The sequence below is a fragment of the Muntiacus reevesi genome, chromosome 2, assembly GCF_963930625.1.
Source record: "Muntiacus reevesi chromosome 2, mMunRee1.1, whole genome shotgun sequence".
Taxonomy (NCBI): Eukaryota; Metazoa; Chordata; class Mammalia; order Artiodactyla; family Cervidae; genus Muntiacus; species Muntiacus reevesi.
In genome coordinates this window covers 157,496,142-157,519,903 of record NC_089250.1, presented here as the reverse complement: position 1 = coordinate 157,519,903, position 23,762 = coordinate 157,496,142, and the positions used below count along the sequence as shown (strand labels likewise).

General features: G+C 33.4%; 1 protein-coding gene across 3 annotated transcripts in view; it reads right to left on the bottom strand.

Annotated features, from left to right (window-relative positions):
• ATRNL1 (attractin like 1) overlaps positions 1-23,762 on the bottom strand; it is a 746,492-nt gene that overhangs the window by 463,069 nt on the left and 259,661 nt on the right. For all 3 annotated transcript variants that reach the window (XM_065923396.1, XM_065923397.1, XM_065923398.1), the window contains exons 22-24: positions 12,742-12,836; positions 6,629-6,707; positions 4,584-4,741 (exon numbers count right to left, since the gene is read on the bottom strand). In XM_065923396.1, coding sequence (XP_065779468.1) covers positions 4,584-4,741; positions 6,629-6,707; positions 12,742-12,836 — 332 coding nt within the window. The remainder of the gene's footprint in view (positions 1-4,583; positions 4,742-6,628; positions 6,708-12,741; positions 12,837-23,762) is intronic.

Genomic DNA, 23,762 nt, shown 5'->3' with positions numbered 1-23,762 from the left:
CTACAGAGACCTGAATAGCATAAGGACTAAGCAGGATCCACTGGCATGGTAACCAGGACATTATTACTGACAAATTGACTGGTATGGATTAAAGCTGTTTGCTACATACTAGCTGTCTGATTTTCAAAATACATGACATAATACATATAAATGGTAGCAGCCTATCATTACAGCAATCGAGAAAGGTGAAAATATTCTGGAATTTTAGAATTGGGTTCTAATCGCACTTATAGTCTGTTTTCTGCTCTTTTTAACTATAAATATGTATATCTAAAGGAATTTGTGCTCCAGTAAGTGGCAAAGATGTCATCAATTTCTGCTTAAAATTATCCTTTAAAAGAGAATACTGAAAATAACACTACAATCTTCTAATCCAAACAATCACTTTAAAATTTTCTCATCAGTTCATAAAGAATCCTCCTGCCAATGCAAGAGAGGCAGGTTCAATTCCTTAGTCGGGAAGATCCCCTGGAAGAGGAAATGGCAACCCACTCCAGTATTCTTGCCTGAAAAATTCCATGGACAGAGGAGCCTGGCCAGCTACAATCCATGCGGTTGCAAAGAGTCAAACATGACATAGAGACTAAACAACAACAACAATTAAGTACTACTTCACTGGACTGTTAAATAGCAATCTGTTTTCATTAATTTCATACATTCTGAAGCTACATTTTAGGCACATACAGATTCAGGATTGTGCCATCTTTCCAGTGGGTCTGTTACCTCTTCATCTTGGTGAAACATACCCCTTTAACTCTAGCAATGAATCTTTGCTTTAAAGTGTACTTTGTATGATTCAGTTTTCTTTCAGTCTAGCATAATTTTGGTATAATTTTACTTCCAATCATTTTGAATCATTATATCTAAAGTGTGTCTCCTTTAAAAATCATCAGTATTTTTTCAACCCTGTATGACACATTTTGGCTTCTACCTGGTGTATTTAGTCTACTGACGTTTAATATAGTTACTGATATAGCTAGGCTTGTATTTATCATTTTACTGTTTAATTTTTATTTGAACCCTTTGTTATGTACCCTTTTTCTCTTTTCATACATTCCTGTGAGCTCATAAAACATTTCTATTGATCAACTCTTCTGAATCAACTTGTTATTTCATTCTTTCCTTTATTCTTCTTTAGATTTACCCTAGAAGTCATAACAATAAGAGACTTAAGATTTATTACATTTGCCATGTCATTGATATGCTGACACCTTAGACTACTTTAGGGTTATTTACTCCCTCACTCTTCACATTACTTCCACCATCTATTTGTTTTTCTACAAATATTTTAAACTCCATGAGCTATTTTTTAATCCAATTTTCATTTAAGTTTACCTTTTCTGTTACTTTTCTTTGCTCTCAGATTTCATTGCTTATATCTGAGTTCACTTTAACTCCTGCTTTATGTTCTCCCTGTAGTATTTCTTTTGACTCCAAACTAGTATCAGTAAAATCCTTCAGATTTTGTTGGAAAATGTTCCTCTTTGACCATACCAATCATCCTATGTCAACACTTTTCTATCCTACAAGCTGTTTCTCAGTAACAACATCAACAAAAAAGTTATTTGCTCTTTAATGAAAATTCTTTAATTAAACTTTGAAAATCCATCCTTCTTGCCTAGAATTCCTTGCCAAGGATCAGGTCCTGAACTCCTATTTTTCCTTCAGTATTTTGCTTCAATATAACTCTCTTCAAGAAGATTTCCTGCTTCAAAACCACCTCTGTAACAATAACAAAGGTAGGATATACAATTTAGACACCTCAACTCACAAATAACATTCACATTGATATTAACCAAAGTGAATAGCTCAGAAAATATTTCATAACATAAACAAAACTAAAACAATGTCCCTGAAACTTCATATCAACATAGGAGAAAGTCTTTCCCAGTTTCTGTCTGAGATAGCTAAATCGGAATTCTATAAATCCAACTAGAATAGAATTCAGCCTATATACTTTGTAAAATAGAACCTAGAGACTGAAAGGGAATGAACCAATTCAATAGTTATTTATATAACGTGGTATAAAGAATGTCAAGGGAAGCATCTTTAATTTAAGATGGTCATAGAAGGAGACACTGAGTCTTGAGCTTCCCAAAGACATCTCCATTGGATGCCTTGCTTTTTAAGTCTGTAACATCTTGTGTTACTTCAAAGCTAATTTAAAGTTGAATTTCTTTACCAATAACTGAGACCATGATGATTAAGATTTTTCAAGCTACTTGACAGTGGAGAATACTTTCAGTACTATTTCATCCCCTAGCAAAATATCCTGTCTGTGACTGAAACTTAAGAAACATTTGCTGGATAGTATAGCCAAAAACTTATATAAGTGTACAGTATCCGCCATTACCATAGGAAGCACTACTTTTTATTAGCGTTTGACTGATTAAATACAGAAGGTACTGAAGAAATAACAATCATTATCAATTCTCTTTATTTTCTTAATTTTTCAGAAATATACAAAATTCTATCATCACGCTACTAAGAGTCTTCTCGTTAATAGCAAGATTAGATCCAAATTGGATCAAACCAGATGAAGTACTTTTCTACTTTCTTACATATCAATTAAAGTGTCTCCTTATTCATGTAATACTTTTAAAATTGTGATCTGCTAAATTTGCTTAAACATACATAGAAACATTATAACTGAAAGTACTCAAAAGAACTGTGATATAAAAAAGAACACGTCCCAATTTATTTTGCAAGGCCAGTAGTACCATCCTACAAAGTTAGTAAGACTGCATGAATAGAACACTACAGACTGATTTGCCCCAAAAAGATAGGCATAAAAATTCGTAAAATTTCAACAAGTTGAATCCAGCAATATATTAAAGTTGTAATACAAAATGACTAAGTGGAGTTTACCCCACATTACCAAGATTGGCTGGTCATTCAAAAATAAATCAATGTACTCAATTCTATTAGCAAACAGATCTCAAATAAAATAATTTTACTATTTTACACTTAAAAAAAGAAAGATTATAGTTGTATAAATAAACACACATACTCATAAGCCTTAATAGTAACATAACATATTCCATAGGATTGATATAATGATTTTACTCAAAGAGTAGGAATTAGGATGTACCTATCTTGACCATCATAGTTATTTTCAACATTTTATTACTTTGGGAAAGTGGGATATTTTAATTTCATTATAGAAATTCTGGTTTGGCTTCTAGAACACACTACTAGCATGATCTCAAAGGAAAATCCAATTTAGAAAGTTAATTTCTAATCATTAAATATTCATGAACATTCTAAAGTGTGTAATTTGCTTAAAAATAAAATATAATTAGATAGCCATGAAATAAAGGGCAGGAAACAATCAGAAATATAGCAATTCTTTCAATTTTAATTACTATTTAATAAGCTCATGGATGAGACCTTCAATCATAATCTGAATAAAACAAATGAAATCTGATTAATATTTCTATATAAATCATAAAAAAAAATGATGCCTCTAGCATCCTAAAGGTCAAAATTCTAAAAACCCATAAGAAAACATTTCTGACATATTTTTACTATATTAACATCTAATTCGATCACAATAAAGAAGTAAATTTATCAAATTAATTGTCATTACTACTTACTGAGTAGTAATTTATACTAGTATTTCTTGAACAAGTAAGTGATTTCCTAAATTTAGACATGAAATCAACCTTACAAATCAAAATTTTTCAAGCAAATATACAATTTTTAAGTCACTGTCTTCCCACAAATCACACACAAACTGATAAAGCATGTAAAATTTTCTAGTCACAAATCAAAGATGGTCATTTATTAATAAAAAAGAATAAATTATCTGTAATTTTTTTAAAGATCACAAAACATAATGGCTCAACATAGGGTTTGGCACACACGAGCTATTTAATAAACTAATCTGAACTCAATCTAATCAAACAATCATAAAAGAATGAATAAATAAATCTAAACATTTTAACACATAGATATTTCCTTCATAAAAGAATAAGTTAAGAATACACACCTGGACTATTTTAAGATAGTAAGAATATCCTAAATGTCCCTAGCAATAAATCAGAAGCCTTTAGCAGTCTATCACTAAACACAATAAAAATAAAATATACAACATATACAGAGCATATAAAGAAATCAGTAGTGAGAAGAAGTGAGCCTTAAAGAATTAACTGTAAGGTACTGCTAGTTCTAAATTTTTACGATGATTTGAATATTGTTCAACATATAATAAAGATTGCTAAAAAAAGTCAATGATTTCAAGAGGGATTGTAAGAAAATAATATCTATTTAACCCTCAAAGAATGAAATCAGTCAGAAAATATAAATGTCATAGTTATTTCAAGTTCCGATACATTTTTTAAGAATATAATCACACTGAAAAATTAGTACATACTTATTAGTACGTATTCAGTATTATTTGTTCAAACATTTTTTACAAAGACATTAATTATCACAGACACCCACTGTATCCTTTCTATGAAGAATCAATACATGCTTCACATTGTGCAAAATATAGAAACCTTTATCACTTCTTTGAACAAAAACAGCATTCTTTTTCATATGAAAATATTCAGTGGTCATTAAATACTATTAACACTTACCTGTATTTTAATAGGCCATGAAAAGTTGCTGACGTATACATAGAATGTAATGTTTGGATTGCTTCTAAAGTTAAATTTTTCATAGGAAAAACTATCTCTGTATTCTTTTATATTAGTCTTGGAAACTATAGGAGTCTCCTCTCCAGATATTGTTCCAGCTAAAATGTAAATAATAACAAATATAAATAATTCATATTAAGGAAGCATATCTTTATTAAAGTAATATTTACATATATATGATATTTACTTAATTTTTCTAACTATACTTATAAGGACATAACTATGCAAATAAACTCATGTTTATAATGTAGAATGACAAGGAAGAAATAAGATTTGTCATAAATATAATGGAAACAGATCTAGTATAAAAACTATTTTTTAAAATAATACCAATTATTTTAAGTGCTACATACTAGGCACTGACTTAGAGACTTTATATCCTATTCTAATAAAAACTTTATCCCATAGGCATTCCATCTCTGTTTTTCAAATTGGAAACTGAGCCTCAGAAAGATTAAGACATTTGTCTCAAGTTTGTAGCTACTGAATAGTAAAGTCCTCTTTGGAACTCAAGTAATACATGGCTTCAGGAACTGATGGTTTGCTACTTATTTCTCCACAGAGACTTTCAAAACATAATATGTCTCAATCCAATTAAAAAACAGAAAAGAAATCAATTTTTTTTATCACATATTGAACCATCACTATTTTGAATAAAGTGGGAGGAAGATATAATTTAAAACATGAGCTAAAAATTCAATTAGTTAAACACATATTGGGTACTCAATAAATATTTAGTGAAATTAACCAAATGGAAGAAAGCCCTTTGCCTTAAAGATAAGAACAGTTAGGATACTGAGCAACTGAATTATTTTCTAACCGATCATCTGTTCCAAAATTACCATGAATGCTTTTTTAAAATGCAGGTTTCCAGGTGACATCTTTAAAACTAATAAATCAAAATATTGAAGATTTGGTTTTGAGAATCTGAAAATTACAAGTAATCTCTTGCATACTGAAGGCACTGTTCTAAAGTGATTACTGAGGATTTATATATTTTTGTTGCCAAATTTTAAAACTCTTGTAGGGTCAATTTGTTATGCAGAATTTCACATTAACAGTACAAGTTATCATGAACTCGTAGTTAATGAAACTTACAATGTCAAGATTTTACTATATGTTTACACTATTGTAACACAACATGTACATATGTATCTAAAGTTTTCAATTCTTACATAAATAAAACTGGAATTGCAAAGACCCCTTCTCATTTGAATTATGTTTCTATTCTATTAATACTTATTAAAATAGCACATGATTTAATTTTAAGAAATCAAATATGGATTTCTAAGGAATCCTATATTTTCTTTAAAAGTTTCCAGTAGTTTTATGCAACAGTACATCCTTTATATAGAAAGTAGAAACCAATAGCATTTCTTTAAAACAGCAAGCATACTTTTTCATAATCCAACATACAGATTTGTATTTTTTGTATTTCTTAAAAGTTAGCAATTTCAATTTATAAACCTTATTATGGAAGAAATATTAAGTGTAGGGTTTTTTAACCCTCTCTCAGAACCAAATCCAACAATGATAGGGGATATAAATCCAAGCTTAAAGGTAATAGGTAAGTTGGTAATTTACCAGCATACACCGAAATAATTTGTTGTTTTATATCAATATTAAAGTTATTAAATTTATAGCTTCAATGGTGAGTCAAATAATTGAAATCTCAGTCTCTTTAGTCATTAACAAAGTAATCTGTCTTAATTAAAATCACAGGAATTCATAACACTGCCATATAAAAAAATAAGTAGTGTAAAACATCTGTTATCCACCTAATATTAACTGAATTAGGGAGAAAGTTAACAGAATAATGACACTTTATTAATAATGCTACTTAATATTTTTACCTAAAACAGCACAAAGATTCTGGCATAGAATATTTTTATTTCAATTATTTAAATTAACAGTAGAAAGGTCATATCAGAAACCTTACACATAAGAACAGAAGTAAAAGACACATGACCACAAAGTTCTCTTACCTGTTGAACCAACCGACCATGTAATGTTGAGATTAAAGTTGTTTGATGCATTAATTGAAATATCCAAATTTTTGTTTGACTACCAAGAAAGAAAATATGAAGATTAAAAAACCAGAATAATACTAGATGTTATCTTTAATGTTTCAACTATGCCCATGCTGTTTCTCTAACTGTGAACATTAAGTCAATAGTTAAGTGAGAAAGTGTAGACACCAATTACACTTTTTTAATGAAAAAAAAAAGCTGATAAATTCAAAGGTATATTTAAAGTTCCCATTTATCTTTCCTACTATAACTTGGTCTTCTACATGTAGCCAGAGGCTGCTATAATTCAATACTTGTATTTTGATTTTCTTGGCTTACCTGTAGTTAATATTTAAATGATATGGGTTTGGTTAGTCGGAAGTTATTTCACAGCAATGGATGATTGTTTTGTTGAAAGATTTCTTGTTAGTTGCATATAGTATTAGTATATACACATTTTTTGGTTAAAAAATTACTTAAAATGAAACATAAAACTTAGAGGTAAAAGTTATAAACCTACTTGGGGAAAAAGAAGGGATCAAGTCATATAAACATGTGTAGAGAGGAACACTGAAGAATTTTATATTGATCAACCTACATCTTGTCATTAATTTAATTGCACAGAAGCAAATGCCCAAGAGATTTCTTTAAATGTTATTTGCTATTATCCTACTCCAAGAGATGAGGAACAAAAATTATGTATGATTATAACTATCAAGACTTGCAGAAAGGCATAGAAAGATAGTCATACTGAATAGCTTTAGCTGCAGATATTGAGTGTGCTTTGCTGTGTTTTAAATATACAAAGACTCTTAGAAAAAGTTGTGTTGCTAAGTAATACCTGGCTACTAAAATAATTAAAATTAATTCCTTGATATTACAACTTTTTCTAAATTCTTATTTAGAATAAGAATAAGAAAGCCAATAGAAAACATATTGCCAATTTTCTGACTGGCTCTCAGAGAAAGTAAGTCTATAAGCAATTACGTTTCCCATATCTGATAGAAATAGTGTTAGAAAGAAACTGAACAGAAGGACATGGTTCTTCCCTGCTATGGGAGGAATAAGAAGCAGCATGATAAAAGGCAAAGGCTGCTGGGTGATGTGTGGCAGTCATTCCATGTAAATGATACACTAAGACCCAACTATTTAAATTCAAATAAAAACTACTCTAAATGATTGCCATAGAGACAGGGACAGCTGGGCCTCTATTAAGAACTACTAACAATGCTCCATAATCATTGAAAGATACTCTCTTCAAAGTTTCCAGGAAGCAAATATAAACTCAACAAGAATGGTCATCTTGAAAGCGTATACAAAATAAAATGTGTGGTAGTAAGGCTGAACAATTTTGCCACATAGATTTTTCAGGGTAGTGCTCATTACTACTAAAGAGATAACATAGGAGAATTTGAAGTGATCAAAGAAAAACAAGGCTTGGAGTTTTAAAATATACAGTATTTCAGAAGGGTACTATATTATCCACCAGAGTCATATTTGTTACTGGCCACAAATGTAAGAAGGAAGTTAACTTACTGAGTTCTATTGGTAAGCTATTAAAATATTCTCTCATATGTACCACAAAACTTTCAACCTTGTAAGACCCTTCAACTTTTTAAAGATACGAAAACAGATGACACTGATTCAAAAATAATGCCAATATTAATGACTCAAGTAATAAATGCAAAAAGCTTTTGTCAGCGTGCAAACAGGCTGTCCAACAGACTGCATTACTCAGGTGTGGTAGTAACATCTATTTCATCATACTATAATGCTGCATTAAGGAGAACACAGATATGAAAAGAAGAAATTTCTCTGGTAACAAATACTGATTTACTCCATCAATAATGAACTAACCAGACCCGAAAACCAATCACTGCTTCATATTAATTAAATCATGTTCATGAGGCAATGAAGTGAATTTGCAGAGTATTCATTGTTGAATTGGATGACCTTGGGTTCAAATCTTAGACCTTTAATGTACATGCATATTGATTTAGAGACAGCTACCCCTATACTTCCTGAAAATCAGCTTTCTTATCTCTAAAATGGGCTTCTCTGGCAGCTCAGTGGTAAAGAATCTGACTGCCAATGCAGGGGATGGAGGTTTGATCCCTGGGTAGAGAAGAGCCCTGGAGAAGAAAATGGCAATCCCCTTCAGTATTCCTGCCTGAGAAATCCCATAAACAGAGGAGTCTGGCAGGCCCCAGTGCATGGGGTCACAAAAATATTGGACACAACCTGGCAACTAAACAACAACAGTCTCTAAAATGGGCATATCATGACTTCGCTAAAGACTTTTTTGGGAAAATTAAACAAGATAATTTCTCAAAAAACTTTCATGGTTTCAGGCCACCATGCTGATAATGGTCATGTTGTTGATATTATTAGGTCTGGGGACACAGGATTTCTTCTTTTTCTTCTCCTTTTTCATCTTCCCTTTTACTAAAGGGCTCAGAAAGAAGGCATGACTATTGACCTCTGAGAAAGGTTGACTTTCTTTATTATTAATGAAATAGTTAAAAAAAAAAAAAAGAGTTGTTTTCTATGAAAACAAAACATGGTAGAAACAGTACACTCCTAAGAAAGCTTAAATCATTATTTTTATCATGAAGTTGCATCTTAGTAATTGTGTGTGCCTTATTTTGCGTCAGGGAAATTTGAGAATAACTGCTATTACTACTAAAAAAGGTCATACAAAATTTCCAACTGATATAGAAAGCTATAAAACTTTCCTTGAAATTTTACTTCATCCTCTCAAGTTCAGGCATTAACGAAATATATGGTACTATAACTAAAGTCTTATAAAATATATTTAAGGTCAAGGAAAATATGCTGGACTGCAAGAAGTAACACTGTAACTACCACAGTAACTGACAAAATTAGTCATTTAGAACATTGTTGTTAGAGATGGTTAAGTTCAGCAAGATCATATTACACAAGAAACTACTCCAAAAATTGTTAACATGAAAGCATTGGTTGAGATGATGTATAGTAGGTTAGAATTAAATTTGTTTTCAAAATGTAATAAATGCATAAAAATGAAAGTACTTCTTCTTTGTAGAAGAGGCCCAGACTAACAATACATGTTAATTTCAGAAATTGTTCTAAGTTGCATTTTTCTTTAATTAATAAATTGTATGTATAGATATATATGTAGTTATAAATTACTTATAATGATGTTACAAGCATTATTAGTGGTACTAAGATATGATAGTTTAGTGTCCATCAGTTTCCCAAAACATGTGTCTAGGCTCTTGGTTTCAACTGAACAAATCAGCAAAAAGTAAAACTGAAAGCTGTGACATTGTAAGAACTCAAGGATTTCTGGGAATTGAAAGAGGAGAGGATAGTCAAGAGAGAAACAAACTAGAATTATGGCTAATCTGAGCTTATTTGTATGACACCACGGATAATATTGGAGAGAAGTACTGTTCACACCTACATTTTGAGCCAGACATCCCACTTATATTAAATTTCTTATGTCCTCAATGAACTCCACAAGTTTGGAATTACTATTTATGAATAAAATTCTGATTCATGTGACAGCATGGATGAACATTCGAAACACTGAAACATTAAGCTAAGTGAAATAAATCAGAAATAGAAGTAAAAATATTACATGGTTACACACATGAGGTACCTGGAATACAGAGACAGAAAGTAGAATAAAGGCTTCCCAATGATGGGAGTAGGGGAGGAATAGAGAGTTACTGCTTAATAGAAACAGAGATCCTACTTGGACTGATGAAACATCTTGATAATGGACTGTGGTGATGGTTGTATAGCATTGTAAATTTACTTAAATGCCATGAAACCATACACTCAAAAATGGTCAATATATAAATATTACTTCATGTATGCTTTACTACAATAAACAAGTCTACAGTGTTTACAATGCATTTATTAAAACACTCTTATTATACTAAAACTAGTTTCTGACATATTATTAATGTTTTCATAAAAATACATACCTTCAGTGAAGAGAGCATTATCATGTAAAGAAAATATCTTCTAAAATCCTTACTTAAAAATCAAAACTTTATACAAAGTTTTTTTTTAATAATAAAATATTTTGTTTTTAAAAATATTCAGTGTGAAAAAATAACTATAAAGTGCAACTTGATGTTATACTGGAGTGTGTTGCCATTTCCTTCTCCAGGAAAAGTCAAAACATTAAATATAATCCAAAATGTAGGCATTCCTTAAAACCTAAGGACTAAGGAGTAACATAAAATGAACTTCTCTATTTTGGGGAAAGAGAGATCTAATTTACTGAAAAATGAAAATTTAAGAAATTACACTATTAGCTGGCAAGTTCAGTAAAGCAATTTAGAGGAAAGAAGTTTGCAAATGTCAGAATACATTTTGAGGTTTCACCTATTTGAAAAACTATTAAAAAAACATGACATGGGCTTAATAAGCTGAATTAATGTATAGTTAGAATGAAGCACTATCAGAAACAGTGACATCAGCAAAACAGTGTAATAGGAGGTCCTAGCCCTCATCCCTGACAAAAACACCAATTTAACAATGATCTATGGACCAAATAACTGCTTTGAGCAGACCAAAATCCAGTTAAGAAGTTGCAGTACAAAAATTAAATGCAAAACTGAGAATAGCTACAAAATAAAGCATAAAAAGAACAATTTCACTTTACCAAGGTCAGCAGCTCACCCAAGACAGCACAGCTCAATATCAGAAAGACCAACATGGCCAATGACTGCTTCCTTAAGGGAAAGAGAGTATACCATGCATCCAATATACTTGATCTTTATTTAATGTTACTGCCCAAATGACCTGTTCCTGTCTTGACTAGACAGAAAGCGCTAAAAAATCAAGCATAGTGTGGACATCTGACATCAGTTAAACAAACAAAACGTGTGTGGCTGACTACAGCCAACATGACTCAGAGAGATTGGTAGCAGGGGCCCAACTTTGAGACTTCTCCCCCAGAAGAAAGTGTTAAGAGATACAAGCTTGCAAACAGTGTATGCTGAGTTGCTTCAGTTGTGTCTGAGTCTGCAATGCTATGGACTGGAGCCCAGCAGGCTCCTCTGTCCAAGGGATTTTCCAAGCAAGAATACTGGGGTGGATCGCCATTTCCTTCTCCAGGGGATCTTCCTGACCCAGGGATCCAACCTGCCTCTCTTAAGTCTCCTGCATTGACAGGCGGGTTCTTTACCACTAGCGCCACCTGGTAAGACCTAAAGATCTAATGCTCTACATAGTGACTATGAATAACAATACTGTTGCTGCTGTTGTTGTTCGGTCAGTAAGTTGTGTCCTACTCTTTGCAACCCCATGGACTGCAGCATGCCAGGTCTGTCCATCCTCCACTAACTCCCGGAGTTTGTTCAAGTTCATGTCCATGAGGACATGAGGATGAGCTGGCTGTATAGCATCACCGACTCAATGAACATGAATAACAATACTGTATCATAAATTTCGAAGTTGCTAAGAGACTTTAATTATCATTAACTCCCCAAAATTACAATTAGGTGACATGATTGCAGTGTTAAGTCATGTTGTTATGGTTGTAATTATATTGCAATAAACACATATATTAAATTAGCATATTATACACTTTTAACTTATACTGTAAGATGTCAATTATATCTCAGTAAAAATGTTTTTTAAAACCTAGCATTCATATAACTCAGATAAACCAAAGGGTTTATAAAAAAAAAAAGACAATGAAAACCTACTATTGTGTAACAGTATATTAGAAAAAGAAAATATATACAATATGGCTTGTGTTATGAACTAATAGGTTTTATTTTCAAAGACGACTACTACCAGTGTGAAAACATAATTAAAAACAGAAATACTGCTGTAAGTCTGAAAAAAAATAACAGAAATAATGTGTACACTGTAGGACTGTTTGCAAAATCTGAAATATCAAGGTAAAAAATTCTCTGATTGCAAAGATGCTTAGGTTTTATGAAAAGAAAAACCTAATAGGATTTGTTTTTCTACAAAAGCCCTACAGTGTGATAATTCTGAGAAGAGACACAATTACAAAGAAACATAGAAAACATTGCCTCCATTAATGTAACTACACTATAAAAGTGAAATGATCTTCTCACCTGTTCTGGGTTTGCTATGAAGTTTATGGCAGTATGGTGGCGATCATCTTCCTGTAATAAGCTGAATGTAAACTGATAATCAATCAAAAGGCTGTCTGTAGGGGAAAAAAATACAATCCCAATAGGTACTATTAAAACTTGCTTGAAAAACAAATTAGGTGAAAACATATTGAATATCTGCATTGAAAATTAGTCATTAAATTACTAGTGGTGTATTCAAGACTGGCAAAATATAAATCATTGTTATCAAGCAACAAAAAGTAAAATGCAGATATAAAAGCATTTAACACTTCAAAATTCTATTTATTACTTCTGTTACCATTATAAAATTTCTACAAACTACAGTTTTTTCTGGAAAACTACAAAAGAGAATAAAATAAAGTTATCCATAATCTTACAATCAGACAAAATTACAGGTAATATTTTGGTGCATTATATTCAAGTTAAAATTGTATAAATAGAAAGATAACAGGGAGACATTTTGATGTTCTAGTGCTATAAATTCAAAATTCTTTGAAAACATGAATTTTAATAGCTAAGTAAGTCTGGTTTAGGAAAGGCAGAGGATCCAGAAATCAAATTGCCAACATTCACTGGAACATCGAAAAAGCAAGAGAGTTCCAGAAAAACATCAATTTCTGCTTTATTGACTATGCCAAAGCCTTTGACTGTGTGGATCACAATAAACTGTGGAAAATTCTGAAGGAGATGGGAATACCAGACCACCTGACCTGCCTCTTGAGAAACCTGTATGCAGGTCACAAAGTAAGAGTTAGAACTGGACATGGAACAATAGACTGGTTCCAAATAGGAAAAGGAATACGTCAAGGCTGTATATTGTCACCCTGCTTATTTAACTTCTATGCAGAGTCATCATGAGAAACACTGGGCTGGAAGAAGCACAAGCTGGAATCAAGACTGCCGGGAGAAATATCAGTAACCTCAGATATGCAGATGACACCACCCTTATGGCAGAAAGCGAAGAGGAATTACAAAGCCTCTTGATGAAGGTGAAAGATGAGAGTGAAAAAATTGGTTTAAAGCTCAACATTCAGAAAACTAAGATCATGGCATCTGGTCCCATCACTTCATGGGAAATAGATGGGGAAACAGTGGAAACAGTAGCTGGCTTTATTTTGGGGGGCTCCAAAATCACTGCAGATGGTGATTGCAGCCATGAAATTAAAATATGCTAGACAGCATATTAAAAAACAGAGACACTACCTTGTCAACAAAGGTCCGTCTAGTCAAGGCTATGGTTTTCCCAGTGGTCATGTATGGTTGTGAGACTCGGACTATAAAGAAAGCTGACCACCAAAGAATTGATGCTTTTGAACTGTAGTGTTAGAGAAGACTCTTGAGAGTCCCTTGGACTGCAAGGAGATCCACCAGTCCATCCTAAAGGAGATCAGTCCTGGGTGTTCATTGGAAGGACTGATGCTGAAGCTGAAACTCCAATACTTTGGCCACCTTATGCGAAGAGGTGACTCACTGGAAAAGACCCTGATGCTGGGAGGGATTGGGGGCAGGAGGAGAAGGGGATGACAGAGGATGAGATGGGTGGATGGCATCACCGACTCAGTGGACATAAGTTGGGTGAACTCCAGGAGTTGGTGATGGACAGGGCAGCCTGGCGTGCTGCGGTTCATGGTGTTACAGAGTGGGACATGTCTGAGTGACCGAACTGACAGTGAATATTTCATCACAAGCCATAAAGCATTTACTTGTCCCTATTATTATGGTAATTTTTACTTTGTGAAATCTTTTAAATATTTCAAATTATTTAAATAGAAAAGAATTCTATTTTTTGGAAACATAACTTTCATGTTATGCCCTCAGCCATTAAGTACAATTAAAGTTAAAAGTAAAGATAGGAACAATATCACTGGATTTATTGTCAGAGCATCATTCTTCATGTTGCTTCCTTTATACCTTGTAAGATCCACTCTATATATTTCTTATGTAATTTAATGCAAGGCAATACTTTGTTTTTCCAAGATTTTATTACAGGCACCATTATCCATGATAATGAGGATTATATAATAGGTCATATTTCTGCTTTTCATATGACTGTCAGAAAACGCAGGGAAAATTCAATGGCCCAGTGTTGTTCCAGACACTGGAAATATAAAATAATAAAAGGTAGAGATTTCTGTCCCACGCAACTTATATCAAATGGACTTTGAAAATTAGTAAGTAATTTAAGCATATAGTATAATAATGATAGTAAGTGTAATAGTCATAATCCAGTGAAAAGGAGAGAAATTTCTGTCCAGGTAGGAGTGCTTGCAATTTTGAAAAGGAAAATTTAAAGATAATGAAGCTGAAGCTGAAGCTCTAGTATTTTGGCCACGTAATGCAAAGAGCTGACTCATTGGAAAAGATCCTGATGCTGGGAAAGACTGAAGGTAGAAGAAGGGAGTGACAGAGAATGAAATGGTTAAATACCATCACGACTCAATGGACATGAATCTGAGCAAACTCCAGGAGGTAGTGAAGGACAGAGAAGCCTGGTGTTGCAAAGAGTTGGACACGACTTAGCAACTGAACAACAACAACCGTTTAAAGATCAAGGGTAGTTAAGAGAAAAAGTCATGGAGGTTACAACAGAAAGTGTAATCCAGGCAGAGGAAATAAGCACAAAAACATCAACAAAAGAACAAGTCTTAACTGTGATTCCCATAAAGAGACTGTGGCAGGAATGCTACAAAAAGGGATGGTAGAGATAGGAATAGCAAGGAAGGTAACGGGAAGAGGTCACGCACAGTGAATGAATTTGGAAGGTGTAACAAAAAGAATTAGCTAAATAAACAGATGCAGCATTTTAAAGAAAAAAAAGTAAAAGGTTTTACTTTTTGGCCCAAGACCAGGTTAAAATGTCAGCATTAACTGAGATGGGTGAGAACGGGTTTTATTTGTTGCCAGTGTGGAATAACTGGAAGCTTAGTTTTGAAGATGTTAAGTTTGAGTTACTTATTGAGTAGCTACATGATACGCTGAGCTCAGGAGCCTAGTGGATAACAATCTGGAAATCATCTGCATTGTAATGGCCTCTAAAGCTGTGAAGTCAAGAAATCACCAGTCACAAATAGAGGTGCCAGGGATGAGCCCTGAGGTAAAACAATGTTAAATAATCAGATCCTCTGAGGAAGCCCACGAAGGAGCAGGCACGAGATAGAGGCACAACCAGAATTCAGTGTCCAGGGAGTCAAGTGAATGAAGTGCTTAGAAAAGAGAACAGTGATCACGTTGGTCATCTGCCGCTGAGGAGGTTTTAGAAGTACAGACAGCTACAATACTGAGGAAAGGTACCATCAATTCAGAATAAAGAGAAAATACTAAACTCAACGGACAGGAGTGTGAGCAAACTCTGGGAGACACTGAAGGATGGGGAAGCCTGGCGCGCTGCAGTTCATGGGGTCGCAAAGAGTTGGTCACGATTGAGCGACAGAACCACCATCACCACTGATGAAAAATAAACATTTCAAATATATTTTCAAGTGCTTATCTGAATAATTATCTCCCTGTTTTTCTAGCTTGAAACTTAGCATTAAAGAAGTCAGGAACAGATGACTTTGAGGAGGAAGGGGCTGGGTGGCTTGGGCCACTTGAGCAGCTCTGGGAAGAGGCTCCGGTGCCCCGGGACTATGAACGTCCTTCTGCTCCAGGGACTCCAGTCCTCAGCCACAGTCACCAAACTCTTGCCCAGACATTCAAGTTTGATTTCTCTATTGCTATTTATTCCAGTTGGAAGTACAAGATCAGTACAATGTATATTAAGCATGATAATGATCGATCCTAACATCATCTGGGCTAAAAAGTAAATCTGAATCCTGGAGCAAAATTAGTACGAGCGTTACTGAACTCAAGTGACTAATCAAGTACTACTCAGTGAATGTGAATTTTTATAAATTGAAGAAAGCAGAATTCTACACAAAATGGGTCCTTTTAAGGTTGCTTAAAGTATTCCAGAAACCAACGGTACAATTCTCCACTTAACCAGAAGTTATATTTCACTCCCTAATTTCAAATACTATCATGCTGGTATATTTTAAAGGGGTTGCAAATGAGAAATTACCTGGCACAAAACATATACCTTAATGCTATAATTTACTCTGAACTTTTTAGCTAGGTAGGGTACAGAACATAAAACATTAAAATCCTCAAGTTTATGCAAATGTGCATAATTTGAAAATAAGTTTTTATACTGCTTTAATGAAGCAATTTATTATGGTATAAAAAAGGAAATCATGTTTGACTATAAATCTATTTAAATAACATTGAATTACTGACAAATACAAAGAAATGACATAATTGGAGGAGTAAGTGTGAACAGTGAGCTGAGAGAGCTTCTTTTTTAAACTGGGAGAAAGAGCAGCTTTTCATAATAATTGGCATAAATAAAATTTAGTGGAATAGAAAAAGGTGATGATAAAGGAGAGAGAGAAGAAATTTTAGAAGAATGCCCTGGGGTATGTAAAAGGCAGTGACCTCCTAACTCAAAAGATGACCCAGATGTGAGTCCCCTGGGTTTGTGGGGGTTTTGTTTATTTCCTTGGTTTTTCTTTCCTCTATATCTATCCCCACTTGTGTGCTAAAGTAGCTGTAATCTAGAAATACCAACAAATTCACAACAAAGGGAAAAAAGAAAGCCTTAAGAAAATCCTGCTGCTGAGATTGTAGGCTGAAGCCCTGTCCGCATCCCATCCTGTACTAAGGTGAGCAGAGGTGGAGCCCGTGCCGCTGCAGGAAACAGGGAAAGTGTTAAGTTTTGTTAAACTCAGTGATAGGTCCACAACTTTAAAATCATGTTATTGTTCAGTCGCTCAGTCACGTCCAACTCTTTGTGACCCCACAGACTGCAGCACACCAGACTTCCCTGTTCTTCTACCATCTACTGGAGCTTGCTCAAACTCATGTCCATCGAGTCGGTGATGGCATCCAGCCATTTCATCCTCTGTTGTCCCCTTCTCCTCCTGCCTTCAATCTCTCCCATAATCAGAGTCTTTGCAAATGACTCAGTTCTTTGCATCCGGTGGCCAAAGTATTAGTTTCAGCTTCAGTATCAGTCCTTCCAATGAATATTCAGGACTGATTTCCTCTGTGATTGACTGGTTTGATCTCCTTGCAGTCCAAGGGACTCTCAAGAGTCTTCTCCAACACCACAGCTCAAAAGCATCAATTCTTCAGTGCTCAACTTTATGGCCCAACATTCTTTATGGTCCAACATTCACATCCATACATGATTACCAAAAAACCATAGCTTTGAATAGATGGACCTTTGTCAGCAAAGTAATGCCTCTGCTTTTTAATATGCTGTCTAGGTTGGTCATAGCTTTTCTTCCAAGGAGCAAGGGTCTTCTAATTTCATGGCTGCAGTCACCATCTGCAGTGATTCTGAAGCCAAAGAAAATAAGGTCTGCCACTGGATCATACAAGAGGTTCTTTAAAATCATATGTACAACAAAACTGTATGTACTATACATATGAAAATATATACTATACTTTTCAGCATATTTTAATCTTTCATAATTAAAAAGGAAAACCTGCATTCTGTATGTTTAAATGTAGTACTGGGACAGCAAAGGATGAGATGGTTGGATGGCATCACTGACTCAACAGACATGAGTTTGGGCAAACTCAGAGAGATAGTAAAGGACAGGGAAGCCTGGTGTGCTGCAGTTCATGGAATCACAAAGAGTCGGACACGACTTAGTGACTGAACAACAACAAATATAGTACTAACTAGAGACAACTATTTGAAAACTTTATGAATAGGAAAAATACCAAAGATACATTTCAAAGCTTGAAGAAAACTATAAACACTACATAAATCAATCTTCTGATTTTGTAGGTTGAGTCCTGAAGGTTAGAACAGCTGTACTAAATATTCCAGCTAACAATTAGCAAACTATTTTTGATAATTCCAGGAAATCTAGATGCTGGCCATTAATTTCCCAATTAGATCTTAAAGTGACATGGGTAAGTGGGATGTACAAACATGGTAGATCTTAAGGTGGCATGAGGTTCCTCATATGTCTAGCCTCAAATTTTGACTGTATACATGAAAAAAATTATGAAAATAAAGAGAAAAGAAAAGTTGACATCTTTTGTATTGTTAATCTGACTTGCATAGTAAGGAGAGAAAAGAGAAAAATAACAGTTTGTTAACAACAGAGTAAGTATACATAATTGTTTGATATGAGTATGGTGTAAGGTCACTTAAAATATCTATGCAGTATGCATGAAAGGAAAAAGGAAATCTAAAAAAATCCCCCGTAATTAAGATAAAAGACAAGATATTAACACTGAAAACTACAGTAAAAAGAGAGTTAAAGTTAAAACTGTAAGAAACAAAACAGAAACAATATGCAATTATATAATGGCAAAATTAAAAATAATAGATCAAAAAATAAAGGAATTAAAACATAATTCTGCATCAGTGCTATGTAGGTCAAATCTGAAAAAGCCTCCGAGAATAGAACAGAGATGAAAATCACTCAAGAGAAAAATTAGACACAGAAATTTTCAATATATGCATGGAAAATATTGTTAAAGCTGACATCAAAACAAATTGAAAAGAAACACTTCTATTTTAAATATATGATAAAAATCTGTTGAAGATTCAAACCTAAATGTTAAAAGGAAATAACCTGCATAAAAGATTAAAAAATCCAGTGTCATTCATAATAGCCCCAAAGTAAAAACAACCCAAATGTCCATCAGCTGATGAATGGAAAACAAATATGATATGTCCATACATTCGAATATTGTTTGCCCATAAAGAGGAATGAAATACTGATACCTGCTATCACCTTAATGATATGGATGATATGATATGGAAGAACCTTGAAAACATCATGATAAATAAAAGAAGCCATCACAAAAGACCACATATTCCAAAATGTCACTTATACAATATTTCAGAGTGGACAAATCCATAAAGATAGGAAAAATGATGTCAAAAGCTAGGGGAAAGGAGAAGGAGTGACTGATAATGTCTTCAGGATTTCTCTTAGGAGAAAAATGTTGTAAAATTAGATAATGATGATGTTTTCACAACCTTGTGAATATACTGAAAATCACTTAATTGTACACTTTAAAAGGGTGATATTGTAGGTATGTAGATTATATCTTAATTAAGTTGCTATTGAAAAAATACTATTGATATCCAGTCATGTGCATATGCGCATGTGCACACATGCCAACACACACATTCACACAAAGGAAATATTTAGAAAGTAAGATTAGGCAAGATGTTAGGTGGTCTTGTGTAACAATATAAGTCAAAAGACAAGAAACTGGAGCAATGTTTTATGAAATATATGTACTCAACCATCCCCAATAGAAAAACAACATCATCATATTTCAGGTAAGCAAAACGCCATAAAATATAAGATCTACATAGTCATACTGAAAAAATTATTTATACATATGCTACAGCCAAGAGAAAATACAGGTATGAAAATAACTAAGCAAAAGGATCTGGCAGCGAATAGATGACAGAATTCAAGTTAGAGAAGAAAACACAGTTCTCTTTTATATCTAAAATCAGATTGTTTAGAAAGAAATATAAAATGATTAAAAAGCTACTAAAATAATAAAAATTTTAGCATGCAGTTATAAAACATAAACACCTACAGTTCTTATTTAGGAACTATTTTAATATGTTGGAGATTATGCCTATCTCTACACCAAAAAAGTCACACCATCTTAATTACTATAACTGTATAGTTAACCCTAATATCTAAGATCTCCAGGCCCCTTTCAATGCACATCCTCTGCCTATAATAAAGCTACCCTGGGAGTACAGAGTGTTCAAGTCCTACAGGCCTTCACGAAAACTAAACACAACATACTTAAAGCATATTTAAAACACATGTGGAAATGAATCACGAATAATATCAAGAGAGGTAACAGGCAGGGGACAAAGTTTTAAATGGATAAAAGATTAATTGGAGCAGACAGGATTTCAGAACAAGACACCAACAAAGAGAGGCAAAGTATTGCTTCAAAGGAGACAAAAATTTTGAATGAGTAAAGAAACAGTTATTTGTCAAACTCAAAGGAAGCAAGGCCAATACTATTTCTATGTCTAGATTCTAAGGTATGGACATCAGGAAAGGAATTAAAAAAAAAAAAAGTTAACACTTTCCTTAGAGAAGAGTCAGGTTTCCAAACACAAGTTTCTGTTAAATCAAAAGAGCAGAGTTTCAAAAACAGAGTAACAACATATTTGGTGATTTAATTTGAAAAATAACATTTTTAAAGTAAAGAAAGACTAATATCCTAGAACCAATGGGCATATGTAGCTTCCACATTCTTGTTTCTAAATACCATTATCTAGTATAAGGAACCAAGGTTTCTTGGGAAATGGTTGATTATAGTGCTAGGGAGAGAAAGAACAATGTGACTTTAAAATACCTTGTAGTCTGAAAAATAAGGAAGTACTTAGAAAATGATACAGTATTGTCAAAAGGACAGAGGAGACAATTTGAGGGAGTTCCCAATGGCCAACTCAAGAGCGATTTCAACTATAAAATAAAGAGTAATAGCTATTATAAGCCACAAATGTGTGTATGTATGTGTGTTATCTCCATGGGTCCATACTGATAAGTACAAGTAAGTGAATAAATAAATGAAGGAGAAGGGACTGCTCTTCCTTATAGTAATAAATGGAGAAAAAAACAGAAGCAATAATGGAATAGAAAGTTACCATCTGGCAAACACATCAATGTCTGGTGAAATATTAGGTGAAAGTACAGTGAGAAATAGGATATTTACATACTTTAAAAGAACCTCGCTGTAATACACTCATTAAACACAATAAAACAAAGTAACTTTAGAGTGGAGAAACTGGCAGACGTTGAGCATTAACAATGATCTAAGACAATACCACCAATAATGGAACAAATTGGTATCATATGCTTCCTGATAGGATGCACTGAGAAAAACACCACTTCTGCAGTATCCTTACTAAATATGCATGATCTGATGAAAATATGCATAATCATGAAAAAAACACTGGATAAATCCAGATTGAGGGATGGTCTATAAAATAACTGTCTGATATTTTACAAGGGTCAAAGTCATTTAAGAAATTTGTACATTTTTTTTTTGCAATTCTGAAATTATTTCACATGGAAAATTTTAAAAGAACTTTTTATAAAGCTGCCTAGATGTCCTCAAGTTTCACTCAAGTCTTATATTACAGGATTTCCATTTATCTGTCAATGAACACTTAAGCTATTTCTACATTTTGGTTGTATTAAATAGCACTGCAATAACACTGGAATGCTACTATCTCTTTGAGATCCTGACTTCAACTCTCTTGGATAAACACCTAGAATGATACTGCAGAAGTTAAGTGAAATAAAACAGTTACAAAAGTACAAATACTGCATGATTCTACTTATATGAGGAATCTAAATCAGGCAAGTCCGTCAAATTAAAGAGGAGTAAGAGGGTTACCATCGGCCAACAAGAGAGGGAAAACAGGAGTTGACAGTCAGCAGACATAAAGTCTCAATTAGCAAGGTGAATAAAAATTTGTTGAGCATAGATTTCATGTTAAAGAAGAAATATAATTTTCAATTTAATTCAATTTAAAAACTGCTAAAATTCAAAAACAATGAATAAAAATAATTTAAAGCAATGATATGCCGATAGAAACAAGAGAACAGATGACATACCTAAAGGTATTAAGAACAAATTAAAGAATAATAACTTTGTGAAATACTTCATTTGTAATGCTATGCTTGGAAAAGAAATAAATACACAAAAAGTGTATATATATTTTTTTACTGCTGCTGTTACAAATAACAAGAAACTTAGTGGCTGAAAACAACACAAATTTATTCACTTATAGTTCTGGAAGTCTGAAGTTCAAATGATTCTTACAAGGTAAAACCAGAGTGTGACGGTGGTTCCTTCTGGGGGTGCTCAGAAAAATCCATTTCCTGACTCTTTCAGCTTCTGAATACCTCTCACTCTTTAGCTAATGAACTCTACCTCTGTCTTTCCAATCTTTTGCTTACGTAATTACAGTTCCCGTCACTGTAGTCAAACCTCCCCCTACCCTCTTTCAGAAGAACACACTGGGTCCACCAGAATAATTCAGGATAATCTCAAAATGCTTAATTGAATTCTATCTACAAATGCCATTTTACCATTTGTGGTAATATATTCACAAGTCAAGGGTTAGAATGCGGGCTTCTTTGGAGAGTGAGGCATTTATTCATCATAAAACAGTGTTCAGTTCAGTTCAGTTGCTCAGTCGTGTCCAACTCTTTGTGACCCCATGAATCGCAGCACGCCAGGCCTCCATCACCAACTCCCAGAGTTTACTCAAACTCATGTCAATTGAGTCGGTGATGCCATCCAGCCATCTCATCCTCTGACGTCCCCTTCTCCTCCTGCCCCCAATCCCTCCCAGCATCAGGGTCTTTTCCAATGAGCCAACTCTTCACACATAAGTAAAAGACTGGGAAAGTATCTGATACAATGTTACCAATAATTTTCTCTGGATAGAATTACCACTGCTTTTTAATTTGTCTTTTTTGTCTATCTCTTTTCTAGAAAGAAACATGCAAAACTTTCATAACTGGGCCAAAGGGGGGACTTTTTTTTTTTAAATGTTCAGAGAAGTTTTTTCTTTTGATCCTTGATCTTTAATGTGCTTTCCACATGACTTACACTTCCATGTTAAGAAATTAGATTTATATGGCTGCATATCTTTCCAAAAATGGCATATCTAATTCCAAATTCACTTACTTCTTAGGTACAGATGATTGAAAACATGTAAAATAATCAGACTGTCTTCTGTAGCTAGAAAAAACCAAGGGTGAAGTTCCAACACGCAACAAATTTTTTTTGGTAGTTCAGTCAATACAGGTGAGTAGTTTTGGAGCAAAAAAAAAAAAAAAAAATGGCTGCTATTTACTAAAGAGAATTAATAACAAGTTATATATAAAAATCAAGCTCATGAGTAAAACTCAAACAGTATGCTAAAAGGAGTTTAA